Genomic DNA, 16,535 nt, shown 5'->3' with positions numbered 1-16,535 from the left:
TTAAAACTATCAGGGACGAAATGTGGAGATAGCATATAGAACAACATGGAAATTTTCCCTTCCCATTTATTATAGCTTATAAACCTCTGAAAACCAATTTAAAATTCTCGTTTGCTGGAGTTTACTTGTGAAAGGACGGCGCGAAGCTTCATGTTTCTCCAGGCAACAGGAGGCAAAATTACCATGACAACCGACTCTAGTGATGGATAAAGGCCTATCAGAGCAGCATTGCGTTTCTCTGACATCTATCATATATGAACTGTGTGTGTTTGTGTGACTCAGATCCCTGAGTCACACTCGATAGAGACATGCCATGAATCTGATCTGTAACTAACCAGGCAGCGGTGAGGATACTAACTAACTACTGTAGGTCTGGAGTGATCTCACTCACCACTCGGTTTAAACCATAGAGGTTTAAACCTACACCCACGAAGATCTCAGAACCGGTACAACTCCCACTACACACAGCACTCGCAGATGTACAGCCAGATCTGATGATGTAATCTCCCATCAAGTGTTTTGATCAGGAGGAACAATAAAACACCAAACTCTAGACAAGCTGAAGAAGGCCATGCTTTGTAAAATATGCTTTTTTGGTATCTTGGCATACGGTATAAACTAAAGTTTGATGTTGACCTGGCAAAGCCAGGTCTGAAAGTTTAAAATAACTTTAAAGCAGAACTAAGTAACTTTTTTTACCTTAACTGAACAGCTTTGGAGTCATTGTAATGTTAATATTACTGATTTCGTGTTGAATGGTGATCATCTCGCACCCCCCTGGTGCCTGTGAGCCGCAAAACCACCCTTGCAACTTTGGGCCGGCGGCTCGCCGGCCTCAGTGTTAGGAAGTATCGTGAGATTTCAGGTCTCGCGAGGTAACGAATTGCTTTACGGCACTATACGCGCACACGCATGCGTACACGCCCCCGGCCATCCAGGAGCCGGCTAGCTATAAGAAAAAGGTAACGCTAGATATTGAATTCTTCAAGTTTTCGTGATGGCTGATGTAAAAGAAGAAGAAGACAGCTCGGAAGTGTTTATCAGAGAAACAAAGAAGAGAAACGGACCGGCTTTTTCAGAATAGAGAGAACTGAAAGAAAGCGAAGCCTGCAAAACCGATGCTGACCTGGCCTTCTTGCTGTTGCACTTGTAAGTATCTTTATAATAAACTGTGTTTAATGTTTGTATTTCTTGTAATTGTGACCTCGGGAGTCGGGATGTTTGCTATTGTCTGTTTTTTTTTTTTTATTATTATATTATGCTCGCTGTCTGTTACCGGCTTACTAGTACGTCAGATACTGTAACTTAGATGTTAGCATTTTCATTAGCAAACAAACTTGCTTGTTTTCTGTAAGTAAGTGTTTTGTCCGTTCCTCTATCAGGGTTTATTTGTGTTTCTCAGATCGCCTATAAATCGATCTGAAATTCTACAAATTATGCATTAGTTTAGCTTGTCGTCAGCCTCAGAATTAGTAACGTTATACTGTGCTGCTGACTTGATAATGCATAAACCGACACGAGAGCTGCTAGCTAATAATGCAACTTTTTTATATTTATTTACCCACATTTACACAAACAGAACTATAAGTAAACGAGAAATTGCATTGCAACTTCACACATGCAACTCCATCTGTGCTATTTTGACCTTGTCTATAAATGATATGTTGATAAAAGATTGATACATTTTCTTTTTCCTTTTTAGCTACAAGCGTTGGCAAGTGTTATCAACTCCGAGGCACCCCAGACAACCAGTACCACCGGTCTCAAGCTTCAATAATAAAATAAACAAACTTGTAATAAACAAATTAAACGTGTTTGACTTTCTTTGGTCAATCGTTACGATAGACAACTCGGATCACCAGAAAAATGATGAATGTAACGTAACATGTATTTTGATAATGCATAATCAAAGTAGCTATAGCTGTAGGCTAAACTAAAAATAAATAAATAGCGGAAATATTTCTTATAGTATTATTGATTTTTAACCATAATGTTACTGATAACGTTTGGTAACACAATAAAAATATACACTATCTCAACATTTGAATAATATTGTTCTGAGAATCATACCTCAGTGGACATGGCTCGGGCGTCAGTTTGGTTTGAAATGTGCTGGGGACAGAGACGCATTTGGAAGGGCATTTTCAAAAGTGCTGGGTAACGCATTCATTCTTTTTTCTCTTTCGAGTAGGTAATGTTTTGAACGACGATGTCCATAGCTTCCTGATGCACATAAATAAAAATGAGCACAATACAGTGATGGTCCGGCCAGAGGTTCCGCACTCGAATAGTTTTTATTTCCCCCTCATCAAAACCAATAATGTTTATCAGTGGTTGAATTGATATAATGTTTATCAGTGGTTTTATATGTTTTGATGAGTGGGGGAAAATATACGAGAGAGGAATTAGAAACCATGAGAAAAAGGGACACGTTTGTGTGCATTTTTATTTGTGATTTCACCGGAAAGAATCTCCGCAACGGATTGAAGCGCGTTTCTGAGAGAAGCCAACACATTTCAGTGCTAGATCGCCTGTTATTTAACAAACAAATGAAACGAATGCTGTTAACTGGAGATGTTTTGCATTAGTACATCTGTGCCGCGAGATGTTTCAAAAGTGGTGGGGACAAAATCCGTTTGTTCGCCGGCTTCTCTGAAAACAAATTCACATGGCCTGCCTGAACGAGATGGGAGGGGGAGTTGACAACGAGTTTACGACAGTTTTCTCATGTATATATACTCCGAAACTGTAGGGGGAGCTCGAGAGAGAAACCTGCGAGAAAACAGCAAAGAAGTTTCCAGTCTTACTGAGCGCTGCTTTAAACAGCTTGACGGCTTTAGCATATTGTTAGCATGATTTAGCATGTTGCTAGCATGTTTTACCACATTGTTAGCATGATTAAGCACTTTGTTAGTGTGCATTAGGGATGCGCGGTATACCGGTATTGCAAAAATACCGGTATATAATACATTTCAAACGGTACAATATCATCATTTTGTTAAATTCGGTATTTGATGAGCTGCTGTTCCGAAGTTCTCCACTAGGTGGCAGTGCGCTACCGAAACTGACGCGAGTCACGCGAAACCGGCAAATGAAGGAACACGGTGGAAATTAAGCTCTTTCGGATTTCTACACGCCCGAAATTAATAAATAGAGAGAGCAGTATGAGTGAAAGAAGGCATTACTTTGCCTACTAAATTAATGAGAATAGTACCTATAGAAACAGACCTCAATGCACCACTTTGCAAACTTTGCTTTCAATAATGTGTTGCCATGGAATGCAACACATCAAATCTGTCAAAGTGCTCGTCAGTTGCTCATCCTGACTTGTTTAAGAGATCAACTGGTGAGTTCATCATTCAACTGATTTAATTTAGACTTTTATTGAACACTGAACAGCGCACATACATAAGAGCTTATCAATTAAATATGATACGGTAAACACGAAAGCTCAAATCTTCTTGCATGACACGCTAGAACCAATTCAGTTACCGTCTCATGATCTCATAATTTTTGCTGTTTCAAACAAATATATTCATTTGATTTGAATTAATAAAGCATAAAAGTAATAGTAAAATGAATGGCATTACTGCCGCTGTGGCGACCCATAGAGAGAGAGAGATGGTAGTAATATAAATATTAATAATATTAGCCTACAATTAAGCTACATTTGTCAACATTCACTAAGGAACCTGGCCTAACAATATAGCATTGATTAATCTAGATCAATCAGTAATAAAATGACCTAAAAATGTAATATCCTAATGTTTAGCATCATAACATTACTTTTTGCAATGCATTATATGCATAATATGAACCCAAACACAAACAGTAACCAAACCAAGATGAAAAAATGCAATAAATGTTGATAATTCTTTGTTGATGCATGACAGCTAATGGTTTTCGTCATTTCATTATTCTATTATGTTAATCTATTATTATAGATATTAATTTTAATTGTAGAATAACAGTGTTTTTTTTTTTTCAAAATTTTCAAAATCAAAATTTTACCTACACATAATTTGTTTATTTTTTAAATTTTGATATGTTTTTTATTTGGATACTTTTCTTTGCACATATGGTAGTTGAGAGTTTCAAGCAGTGTTTAATAAAATTGTTTCAATTCACTTAAATTTAGACTTTTTTTTCCGACTGTGGTATCGATTTAGTATCGATACCGAGGTATTAGGTTCTGGTATCGTATCGAAGCCAAAATTGTGGTATCGAGCCATCCCTAGTGTGCATTAGCATTCTTCTAGCATGAAAAAAGTAGGTTTTAGCACATTGCTAACATGTACAGTAGGCTATTATGTTTCTAACATGAATGAGCATGTTGTACGCATGATTTAACATGTTGCTATCATGATTTACCTTATTGTTCCCAATATAAGACGACCCTGATTATAAGACGAATTATAAGATTTTTTTTTCTCAAGATTTAACTTTTGCTAAATACTTTTATTTTAAATACTGCATATTTTTCATATTTAAATTTTTGTTTCAGCGAGGCATGCAAATATGACAGTCACACAAGCTTTTCTTTGACTGGTTGCGTTTTTTAAAGGGATAGTTCACTTTGAATATTAATTTTTGGTATGTTTTAGCTTAGCTTAAGGGCATCCAAGAGGTGTCTTTGTTTCTGCAGTAGTTTCAATTTTGATATTTTTAGGTCAAACCGTTCTTGTCTGTCAGTCATATAATGGAGGTCTATGGTCACCACCTCAAAGAGCATGCACAGAGAAGTCCAAATTAAACATGATTTAATGACTCGTAAATGTAAGTAGCCTACACATTGATGGCCTAAGACTTCTCTGTGCATGCTTTTTGAGGTGGTGAGTGACCATTGATCACTCAATGTTACTATACTAATGCGGCATATTGTTCCCAACAAAAGTTTTGTTTAGCATAAAACATGTTGAAGATTAGCGAACAGCCTGTCGATTACTCAAGTGATAAGGTGTTTCCTCACAAAAGCAGTTTATCAGTGTGGTGAAACCTCTTCTCCATTGACATCCATTCATAAAAAATGGCCTCTGCTCTCCTTTCCCGCGTACATGCGTTAGCATTAGCCGTTACGCTCTTTTGGCTGAAGAAGGTTGCAGGCTTGTTATCTAGTAGTCTTGAGTACGAGTTAGCATGTTGCTAGCATGTTTTAGAATGCTGTTAACATGAATTACCACGTTGCTAGCATTATTTAGCATTTAGGTAACATGCATTAGCATGTTGCTAGCAACATTTTACAATATATTCAAATAGAAAACAGTTATTTTAAATTATAATAATATTCCACAATATTACTGTTTTTTACTGTATTTTTAATGTGTTTTAGTTTTTTGATCTTGTAAGAGAAAATAATTTTTTTTAAATCTTACAGACCCAAAACTTTTGAACAGTAAACACTAAACAGTGTATGTGGTATTCTTAATTTTTAGGAGTTTTAATTTGTCCAAACACTTCTTGGAATCACTGATCAAAGCAGGATTGTAGATTGGGTTTCTCTAAGCCTGCAAGAGTATTTGTGTCAGCTGAAGTTTTCCTTGCACAAAATTACCATGGTAACCATTTTTTCTGCCAAAAGGAAAGGAGAATGGCATGCAGGTCAAAGTCTGACAAGTAGGCAAATATCCTACTCAGATATTAAACAAATATATTCAGTGTTGCATGTATGTTCTCCAACAGTTTAGTGTGGGTTATATAAACAATGGCTATGTTCATTTAACACCGGGAGTTTTGCTGTGATATTGATGTTTCCACGGGCAGAAAACTGAGCATTCAGAGCGTCACATTGTTTTCCACAAGTAATCTTTCCAACTAATCTTATAGTGGAAATCATTCAGCGTTATTATAAATATCACTCAATAAAATACTGTGGGTCAAAAACAGTCCAAAGTAGCACATATGTACACACATTTTCATTTACAACTAGTTTTAACATGTTAATTTTCTGTTTTATAGGTTTAATCAGGCATCTGTACCCCTGGGATTCACTTATTGAGAGTGTTTCCAAGAATGAGGCCTATTTCCTGCTGCGATCACAGCATTGTTGGAAAATTGGTATGGCTTAGTTCTCCTGCATTGTTTAAATCAAGAGTAGCATGTGTAGGTCATGTGTACACTCTTAGAAAAAAAGGTTTAGTGTGGTTTGAAATAGAACTCAAGGGTTCTTAACTCAATTTTAAAAGTTCTATATAAGGAAAAAACTTCTCAAAAGGGTCCTGTTATTCTTTTTACATTTTCAATATTCTTTAGTGTGTAATGTTCCTGCTTGAGCACGAGTTACAAAAAAAGTTACAAAGCACAAAGTCACCATATTCCTCTAATTATTTAAATAATTCCCTCATTCACAAAAAAGGGGCGTGGCCTGATCGAGTTGAGTAGTTGCTGCCTGCATCCCAATTTGCATATCCGTCCTAAACATATAGAGTCCTAAATAACATCCTAAATGAGAATTAGTGTGTCCCAAATCATAGTATTTTGAAATTAGTATTCCAAAGATATGGACGTCTACTTACTGTTAGAATTTGAAGAGCAGATATGTGCACACTAACGGCTAATACTGCCCACAACCCATCGCACATTGGGCGAGGATTTGATTAGAACTACAAAAAACAAACATGGCGGATGTGTGAGTGTTGAGAGGTTTAGATAAGGGGGATTGAGTGATTAACAATCAGTATCTGACCTGATGAAAAGATATTTATTCAATGTTATCCACCATGTACTTTTGTAAAGATACATTTGGTAATCATATTTAAATGCATCATTCATTATGCAAATTGAAAACTCATGAGGAGAGTTCTCCGCATGAAAGAACCACAACTGGCAAATCAATGTGCTAGACATTTCTCTATGAAACGGTAGGAAATTAAATTGAATTGAATATGGAGGATTTTAACTGTGACAAGATTGCCAAAAATAATGTGTGGTTTTTTTTTAACTTTCAAGCATGAACGCCTATAATAGTAGCGCCCAAAAACAAAATTAAGACTTTGAAAAAGGGTTTACATATTATTATCAAATTTGGTCAAAAAAAAAATTTAATAAAAAATTAATGATTTTTAATCCATAAAATGATTCTATGATGGGAACCCCTAAAAGGTTCAATGAAGCCCCTGACAGAACCCTGCAAGGTTCACAGCCTTTTCTTCTAGGAGTGAACACAATCTCATGGCAATTCGGGACGTTTTGGCGAATTGGCGGTTTGTGTGTGTCAGCATGTGAATGAAATCTTTCAGTATCCCCCAGCTGCCCTGTGACACAAACAGTGCATGTGAGACTGAAAGAGGCTTACTGTGGCACCACATGACTCTTCCCATAGTCCACCTGCTTCACATGTCAGTAAAAGTAGAGCTCAAACACTTCACAAAAAATCTCTTTATCAAAATGACTAAATCCATGCAGCCACATGACACTGGGAATAAAATCCACAACTAATGAATAATTAACAAGAATCAATAAGCGCTTTGCAAACCGCTGCTTATAATTCAATTAAATGCAAGCAAACGCTGAGATCTCATCACATGTAAATGTCAGCGTTACACAACCCTTTAGAGCACCAAATACAGCTGGACCTGACAAAATACAGCACTCTGGAGCTGAGCTGATTTACAGGTTTTATTTTGGCATGGATAAAAAAACAACCTGTACCATTGCCTCGCTCTTTAATCTCCTCCTGGGTGAGCAGAGGCTCCAGAGACCAGCGAGGAAACCTGGCAACGCGGTATACAGACACGTACAGAGAAGCACTCAATGGGAACTATTAGAATTCTTGTTGACTTCAACATTGTCTTAATGCGGGTATTCAAAGTGCCTCTCATGCACATGATTAAGAAAAGGAGAAATAATTACATTAAAGTCAAGTTTATAAGAACATAAAAGTGACAGGATTTCAGACCTCTCCGATTTCAGAAAATAAACAAATACTCATATCGTAAAAAGATCCTCTGCGTTTTTCTTGATGCGGGCATTCGCATTAAGGAGATCTAAATAACATTTTTTGTTTGCATTAGTTTGCATATGCTTTAAAAAGTTTATTGGAAAAAGAATATAAAATACAACTATAAACATGATGATAATTGGTTTACTAATGGCTCGTTTCCACTGAGGGGTACGGTACGGTACAGTACGGGTCGGGTCGGTACCATCAGGCTTGTGTTTCCACCGCCAACAATACCCGGCCTTACTTGATAGGCCTGGTGGTAGGCCTATGCTGGAAAGAAGCGATCGACGTCATTTTCGCGCGAAGAAAGCGACATAGTAAACAACAATGGATGACAGACAGCAGATCTTGTTCTTGCTTCTCGGCATGTTTGTCACTATAAACAAGCGCTGCCATTAGGCGTTTCCAAGAAGCCAAGGCAAAGTCCGACTGAGGAGAATGATCACGAGGACGCGAGTCCAGTAATTCTGTTAATGGAACAGCGCGTTCTTGAACGCGGTACTCTCGCGACTCCGGTTATCTCTGTGTGTTCATTTGGCAACAATAAAACGAAATATGTTATAAAACACCACTCTGCTTCTTTTCGATTTCATTTCAATACTTTGTAAGCATTCTAAAGCACATAAGTGGTTCAGGCAACGCATAGCCTATTGATTATATTCTGCATGTAGCCTATAACGTTAGCCTATATTTATAACAAAACTAAATATAAAACAACCCTGCCTCTTTTCGTTTAAATTGAAAAATATTAAACATATTCCAGGCAATATGTAATGTAATGTATTGCATATCGCATAAATGTTGCAATAAACAACATTACAGATGATCTTGTAGCCTAATAAAATAAAATAAATTACAAAACTATCTCTTTTTGTTGAATTTCAGTTTTATCAATAATAGCCACTATAAAAGGTACAAAAAGATATACAGTAAAGCTTAAATAACATCAACAAACAATTCAGTCAGTCAAATATAGCCTACAAATTCAGCGCTCAAAGAAATGAAACTTCACGTAGCCTTCTGCCAAAACTATTGGCCAGGGAACGAATAATAGATTCACGAGACCAAAGATCACCTGTTAGGTTTATACAAGACCACTACAGAGACGTCCGAGTCAGCGGCAAACATCAGAACGACTAGCTGAGGAAAGGCTGTTCCAGGCGGGGACACGAGCGCAAGCGTCCGGTGATCGCTTGGAATGGATCTCAGTCAAATTATCAAAAATCTATAAATAAACCACAGATTTGAGCTTTAAAAAGTACTTTCTCGCCTGAAAAACTCTTAAAACTACATTTAGCTCCACCTTTTAGTACTCTTTCACTGCGCTAGGTACCCCAACGGAAGGGTAGGGCCTACCCAAAAAGTGGTACGGTACGGTTCGGCTTTTTGGTAGGCTACCATTCACAAATTTTGACAGTGGAAACGCAAATAATTGCATACCGAACCGAACTGTACCGTACCGTAGTGGAAACAAACCATAAGTTACCTTACCAGTGTGAAAATTTGCATTTAAAAAAGGCAGTGCATGTCATTTTATGTTGGTTGACATACTAATATGATTTAAATATGAATACAAGCTATATAAAATCAGTGTAGACCATTCATCAACCTATGTTAGATATTACAGTAGACATTTATATTTTAAAAGACATGTCATTGTAAGTTGCTTGATATATTAACATGATATAATTGAAATATGAAATATACAAGCTAAGCTGTATACTCAGAGTATTCTGACCTTTAAGTATTTACAATGAAAATGTGTATTTTAAAAGGAAATGTGTGTCTTTTTAATCAAAAATAAAAAATAAAAATTATACATCAATATATAATTTAAATAAGGAGTACAAATATCAAATATGATATAGTTTGCTATTTTATAATGTATACACTATATTTCCAGTGGTAGGCCATGCTGTGCTTGATCGCAGCTGAGAAAGAGGGTCTTATCTAGTGTTAGATTTTGGTGATGCCGAGCAGTGGTTTCAGTGGCTCGCCAAATTGTTAGATTTTGGTGATGCCGACCAGTGGTTTCAGTGGCTCGCCAATGTATTGGATTTCTCCAATACATAAAATAAGTAAGCTTGACCAGTTCTTGTGGGGAGAAGAATTTATTGAAGGTTTGTAGTGTAGAAGTTCTTCAGCAGCGATGTTATCATGTCACCCTTCAACAATCTTAACCCAATGTTCTGTCTGTGAGACAGAACTTTATAAAGAAGATTATGGGCTACAAACAATAGAAACCTGTTAGGACCTCCCACAGGAGATGCTAATCCATTTTGAGCAATGCTGAGTCTTTGTCATTCACACCAATCAGTTTCTGTGGGCCATACATCTGAATGGGCCATTCATCTGTATGGGCCGTTTGACACACACCTTTGCAGACACCGACAGAGTGGATTAATTATGATACACGTCACAATGTAAATGAATCTGATAACTGAAAATACAAAATCTATCAATCCCCCCTTTGATCATATTTGATCACAAAACAAACTTCATTATATACAGCATGCTGCATACAGGCTCCACTTAATATGACAGAATAAGAGTTCATAGTGAAACTTTGCATCCTCTTGAATTCTTGAGTCCTCTGGTGGCTTTTATTTTGGAGTTGTGTTCTGTTGGAAGTGGTTGATAGGGTTGTGTTCTGTGAATGTTCAGAAGTTTTTATCTAGGTGACCAGTGCAGTCTAAACGTCGGATGCAATTGCTCATCCTCTGGAATGCTGGAACACCTGCAATCACACAAAAGAGAAACGGGGAACGTATCTTTGCCAAGGAAAATATTTTAAAGACATAATTCATAATTGCCTGACAAACTGTCCCTATTTAATATTGGCAGGACACTACTGTGTTTATCAGTGGCTGTATGTTTATGTCTTCGTCCTCAGGCGACAAGCTAGGGCCTAAAAACCCTAGTCCCGCCATATCTGGACTCTGATAAACACTACTGCCGTCTATCCCTCATCTCTAGGAAGATGTTTCAAATCCCATTGGCTCAAATCAGTCCACTCATCTTTTCTCTGCACCTTAACTGCTTCATCAGTTACCATGAGATCCTGTAGGCTATCCCTCTTGGATTCTAATGATGAAAATGGATTCTTGGCATTGTGTTCTACCAGGCTGAGTCTTTCATCAGTTTGGGCAAGGCTGTCAGATGTTAGATTTTCTTTGGACAGGGGCCGGCCAATGACATGTTCAAAAGGGCATAGTCCAATTTCCTTGTGGTCATCTTTACTGCATTGCTTGTCATTATGCAGTTTTGTTTTAGCTTCCATCACTGATGGCATTTGTTTTCTGGGTGCTTCATCTGGAATAAGTTTACATGGCAAAAGTTGAAGTTGTCTTAATGCCGCTGTATGTGCACCTCTCTCCTTTACGGCTTGTATAGCAGCACCTTCTACTTGGACATCATCTTTGGCTTCAGTTGTTGAGACTTCTGTGTATGCTTTTACCTTTGGGGTGGTGTCTTCATTTGTCATTTTTGCATACACATGGAGTCCATCAGTTGTCGGATGAGATGTCACAAGTTGGTGCTGCAGAGAGAGGCTCTTCAGTTTCCCTGCGGCTCAACAGCGTTTAGCAGAGTCTGTTTTTGTTTATCTGTCAACTGCTGAAACCTCCTCAACAGGTTGTCCTCATCATCACTTTGACTTTTTAAACTCAGCTTACAATCACGGACCCAGTGTCCTTCTTCGTTGCAGTACCTGCATCTTCCTTGAGTTTTTGACTGTCTATTATCTTCATTTTCTTTATGCTCATTCCACATTGTCTTGCTGTGGTATGACATATTCTTCGATCGCAATGCTCTGAGTTTGACTTCCTGTGTTCTTTCAATCTTTGCTGACCACTCAACAATCTTTTGAAAAGATGTTCCAATGCTGTCCCAGTCGTCATATCGGATTTTGAGTGCTTTTGAAACTTCAGGTTTCAGTCCATTTACAAAAGCAGTTTTCAGAGGCATGCTAGTGTCCTTGTCCAGATCCTCACTGTCATTTACACCGGAGTGTTCCAACCAGGTTTGTCTGAAGCGTTCTTCGAACTCCGCAACAATTTCTCCAGTCTTCTGCATACATGAGGTAATTCTAGCCCAATTAACCTCTGCAGGTTTCAGTTCAAACAAGAATGTTCGTACAGCTTCCCATCCAGCCTCAATGTTTTCTTGAGACTCGCCTACCCTGTTTTCAACACTTTCAGTTATCCTCTTTTGTTCCTTGTCCCTCAAGTTCACATTAACAATCATCACACCATCTACTGGATGTAAATTGTAGATCTTCTGTAAACGTTGAAGAAATTGCCATACTTTTCGTGGTTGTTTGTACACATCTGGTAACTCCTTAGACCACTTGTCTACTTGCTCTGGTAAAGCTGGCTGGTATGTCTTACAGGGAACATATTTCTTAATTATTTTTGATACGATGCGGGTTCTTCTTTCGCCTTCCTCCTCATACTCCTCCTCATTGTCAACTTCAATTTCAGTCCTTCTGTTCTTGACATATACCGGAGCGAGTCTAACCTTTTTGTTTTTCTTGGTGACATTAGCATGTGTCTCAGGTTCAACATCACTGTCATCAGGGCTCTCAGTCGAGCTGCTGTCACTTTCTCCATGCAGATACTGACGTTGTTGAAGCTTCTTGAGGTCTTTAAATGGATAGAGTGACTCTTTCTCTATCTTGCTGCTAGATTTTATGGGATTTGGTTTTGCAGAAAGCAACTTTAACAGCTTGTTGTTATCATTCAAGAGTCTTTCTTTTTCCTTCTTTTCATTTTGCAGTTGTTCAGCAAGTGCTCGAACTTTTGCTTTCTCTGCTTTGTACTCGCGCTGTGATTTGTCAGTCTCACACTTCTGTCGATGCTGTAGAATTTGTTTTATCAAAATCACAGACAAGCCATCTCTGTTGGTGTTTGTCCTTAAGCGCTGCATCTTTCCATAAGCCCTTTTAATGTCCGGCAAGGCCCATATTCCACTCTCTGAGTGCTTGATGCCATACTTCTGGCACATGTCATCATGGCACTTCCTCAGTCCCAGCCGTTTGCCCAAATATGCATTCAGATTGTCCAACATCTGATCAATGGTAACATTTGGAGGTTCTGTTCCATGTCTTTCTGTTGTTGGCCTCAGTGCAGGGCCATTACCATTGTTCAGTGCAGACTCAGCCATGGCAAGTACAGGAGAGGTGCCCACAGAGGTGTGGAAACAAAACAAAATTGTTTGAGCCGTTAAAGGTGCTTATTTAAATTCTCAGCAGTCTTTAGTCTGACCATTTCAGTCACACAGACAAATCATTAATTTACTAACTCAGCTTAGTTTTCAATCCTACATTCCAAACAAAACATTCACATTTAGACCAAGTTTCTTTGTTTCATTTCTAGAAAAGAAAGCTCCTGATTGATAAGACTCATTCAGTTCTTTCTTAGTTCTAACCTGAATTGGTTTAAATTTGTCCCTTAGACATTAGATTTTCAATCTTTCTGCATCTTTCATCAGAAGGCAAATACACTTCTACTTTCTAACACAATTAGAATGTTTAATTCAAAACTAAAATATTGGTTACTGAATTAGCACCCAGTCAAGAATTACCAATTCTTACAGCAACTTCAGTCCCAAACATTTTAATCTTATATTGGCTACTGAATTAGCACCCAGTCAAGAATTACCAATTCTTGCAGCAACATCAGTTCCAACAGTTTCGCTTAAAACAGTTTCTACAATTTCTGGACGAATGGACTCAATTGTTGCTTTAACAATTCCTACAGACTCCAAAAAAAGGACCAAACCTTTTACTATATTTCAATGGCTCCTACAGTCTTATGAGAACGGACCAAACCTCTTCCTTAAATGATTCTTAGAGACTCACTAGAACAGGACCAAGCTATAAAACTTATTTCTATAGCTCCTACAGTTTCAAGAGAATTAACTAAATCATTTAAAAGGTTCCTACAGACTCATAAAAAAGGACCAAACCTTTACCTATATTTCAATGGCTCCTACAGTCTTATGAGAACGGACCAAACCTCTTCCTTAAATGATTCTTAGAGACTCACAAGAACAGGACCAAGCTATAAAACTTATTTCTATAGCTCCTACAGTTTCAAGAGAATTAACTAAATCATTTAAAAGGTTCCTACAGACTCATAAAAAAGGACCAAACCTTTACCTATATTTCAATGGCTCCTACAGTCTTATGAGAACGGACCAAACCTCTTCCTTAAATGATTCTTAGAGACTCACGAGAACAGGACCAAGCTATAAAACTTATTTCTATAGCTCCTACAGTTTCAGGAGAATTAACTAAATCATTTAAAAGGTTCCTACAGACTCATAAAAAAGGACCAAGCCTAAAATTCTCAACGATACACAGTATGTGTGACTACACTACAAATCTTTACTGGTCAACTATTATTCTTTTCAGAAGATGTTCTTTTAGAGAGCTGATAAGTTTCACTCACCAAATTAGGATATTTGAGACCGGATCCAGTTGATTCAAATAAATTGTGTCCACATATGCAGTCTTTTCTGATGCAGATGCAGTCTTTCAGATACTTGAAAACTATTCCGTTTACTTCTTGTTGCAGCTGATGAGTTCTCTTCTTGTCAGTCTCTCCTGGCTGGCTCGCCAAATTGTTAGATTTTGGTGATGCCGAGCAGTGGTTTCAGTGGCTCGCCAAATTGTTAGATTTTGGTGATGCCGACCAGTGGTTTCAGTGGCTCGCCAATGTATTGGATTTCTCCAATACATAAAATAAGTAAGCTTGACCAGTTCTTGTGGGGAGAAGAATTTATTGAAGGTTTGTAGTGTAGAAGTTCTTCAGCAGCGATGTTATCATGTCACCCTTCAACAATCTTAACCCAATGTTCTGTCTGTGAGACAGAACTTTATAAAGAAGATTATGGGCTACAAACAATAGAAACCTGTTAGGACCTCCCACAGGAGATGCTAATCCATTTTGAGCAATGCTGAGTCTTTGTCATTCACACCAATCAGTTTCTGTGGGCCATACATCTGAATGGGCCATTCATCTGTATGGGCCGTTTGACACACACCTTTGCAGACACCGACAGAGTGGATTAATTATGATACACGTCACAATGTAAATGAATCTGATAACTGAAAATACAAAATCTATCACTAGCAAAACGAACCCCCCCCAAAAAAAAAAAACATTTTAAATACAATTGTTCAGATTGAGCTGATCTGCAACGCGCCTGGAAGTCCAATATTCGAAGAAAAATCCAGAAATGTTTTCCTCAAAAAAAAAAACGTATTTTCTCTTCCACTGAGGAACGAAAGACATGGATATCTTGGATGACATTGAGGTGAGTAAATTATCAGTAAAAGTTTCATTTTGAAGTGAATTAATCCTTTAACGTGCATGTGCATGTAAAGGCAGACATCCCAAAACTTTTGGCACTGTATAATTAAAGTGACCATTCAACAAGAATTTACACTGTTCTTGTATTTTTAAAGGGCATTGCATGTTATTTTAAGTTGGTTTTATATTAAATATCACATCACTTTATAAAGAAAAATACAATTGTGTGCTGTAGAAAATGACCATTCAACAAGTATATGAGATAAGCTACTAAATTCTCGCATTGATTGGATAGCTTACATTTGTGCATTGACTCCTAACCATGCAAGGCATGCACAGCACCAATGTGCATGTATGTGGGAAAATAATAAAAGCAGCGAGAGTCGCTAGCCCGCAGCTCACACCCTTTGACTAACATCCTGGACAGACCATCTGTCTGCAGACAATCTCACACACGTGTCATATCAAAGCATGAATTTGGATGAGCAAACTCTTTATTATAGGCTACTATAGCAAGGGCAGTGATGTAGTCAACTTCAGTTTTCAAATGCCAGAAATTAGACCTTGATATCTGTGAACAATGTGTGACCTTGGATTGTGATCATGCTGTCATAAGATTTTATTAAAGCATGTAATAAGAGGAGAAATGAGGACATGGGAAGGCATCATGGCACACCATGCAGCGTTATGGAAAAACACCACCTAAGGATCACAATCGGTTGGCTTTGCTGTGATTGGCAGACACGTTTAGCTCAGCATTGTTGCCATATCAGAGTTTGGATATCTACCCCCTCTTTCTTTTTCTTCTTCTTAAGTTGATCCCAAAGTTTTGAGTCTAGGAAGATTATCCCCTCACAAGGCCACTGACCCCTATGTGACCTCACTTGCACTACCTACCTATATCTGGAGATTTTGTTTTAGCATGACAACCATGGGACTGAAACTTAAAAAAAAACACCTGGGAAATTATTTATTGTTTGAGTCAGTCATCGAGGTCTTTGATGGAACGGCATCCGTTTGCTTTCCAGTATAGTAACATCACGCAAGCAGAAGTCTCCGTCCTTATTAACAACGCGCATGCGCAAGATCAAATTCGCGATGAGATGTAGAAATGAATAATAGAGCGTGGAAGGGCAATTTGAAGGGTTTCCTTAAATGGGCGCGGTTTAATGTAAAAAAAACCTTGCATTGCACTGGTCTTTGGACAAGTCTAAATATTGAATCTTATTTTTAAGACTTAACTGGGTATATTTTTTGTGAACTTTGTAATGTTTTTCATC

At 37.8% G+C, this 16,535-nt stretch overlaps 1 protein-coding gene across 1 annotated transcript; it reads right to left on the bottom strand.

Moving 5' to 3' along the window:
- Positions 1-10,103: 10,103 nt before the first annotated feature.
- LOC120462193 (uncharacterized) lies at positions 10,104-13,112 on the bottom strand. The gene has a single exon (XM_039650730.2). The coding sequence runs from the start codon at positions 13,100-13,102 to the stop codon at positions 11,495-11,497; it is 1,608 nt and encodes a 535-aa protein (XP_039506664.2). The 5' UTR covers positions 13,103-13,112; the 3' UTR covers positions 10,104-11,494.
- Positions 13,113-16,535: the final 3,423 nt, after the last annotated feature.

This window comes from Pimephales promelas, chromosome 14 (genome assembly GCF_988280905.1).
Source record: "Pimephales promelas chromosome 14, fPimPro1.hap1.1, whole genome shotgun sequence".
NCBI lineage: Eukaryota > Metazoa > Chordata > Actinopteri > Cypriniformes > Leuciscidae > Pimephales > Pimephales promelas.
Note: the sequence above shows the minus strand (reverse complement) of the source record. Positions and strands in the feature narration are given on the sequence as shown.

Bases quoted from the DNA above. Each gene is read 5' to 3' on its own strand.
- LOC120462193 (XM_039650730.2), bottom strand. From the start codon at position 13,102: ATGGCTGAGTCTGCACTGAACAATGGTAATGGCCCTGCACTGAGGCCA.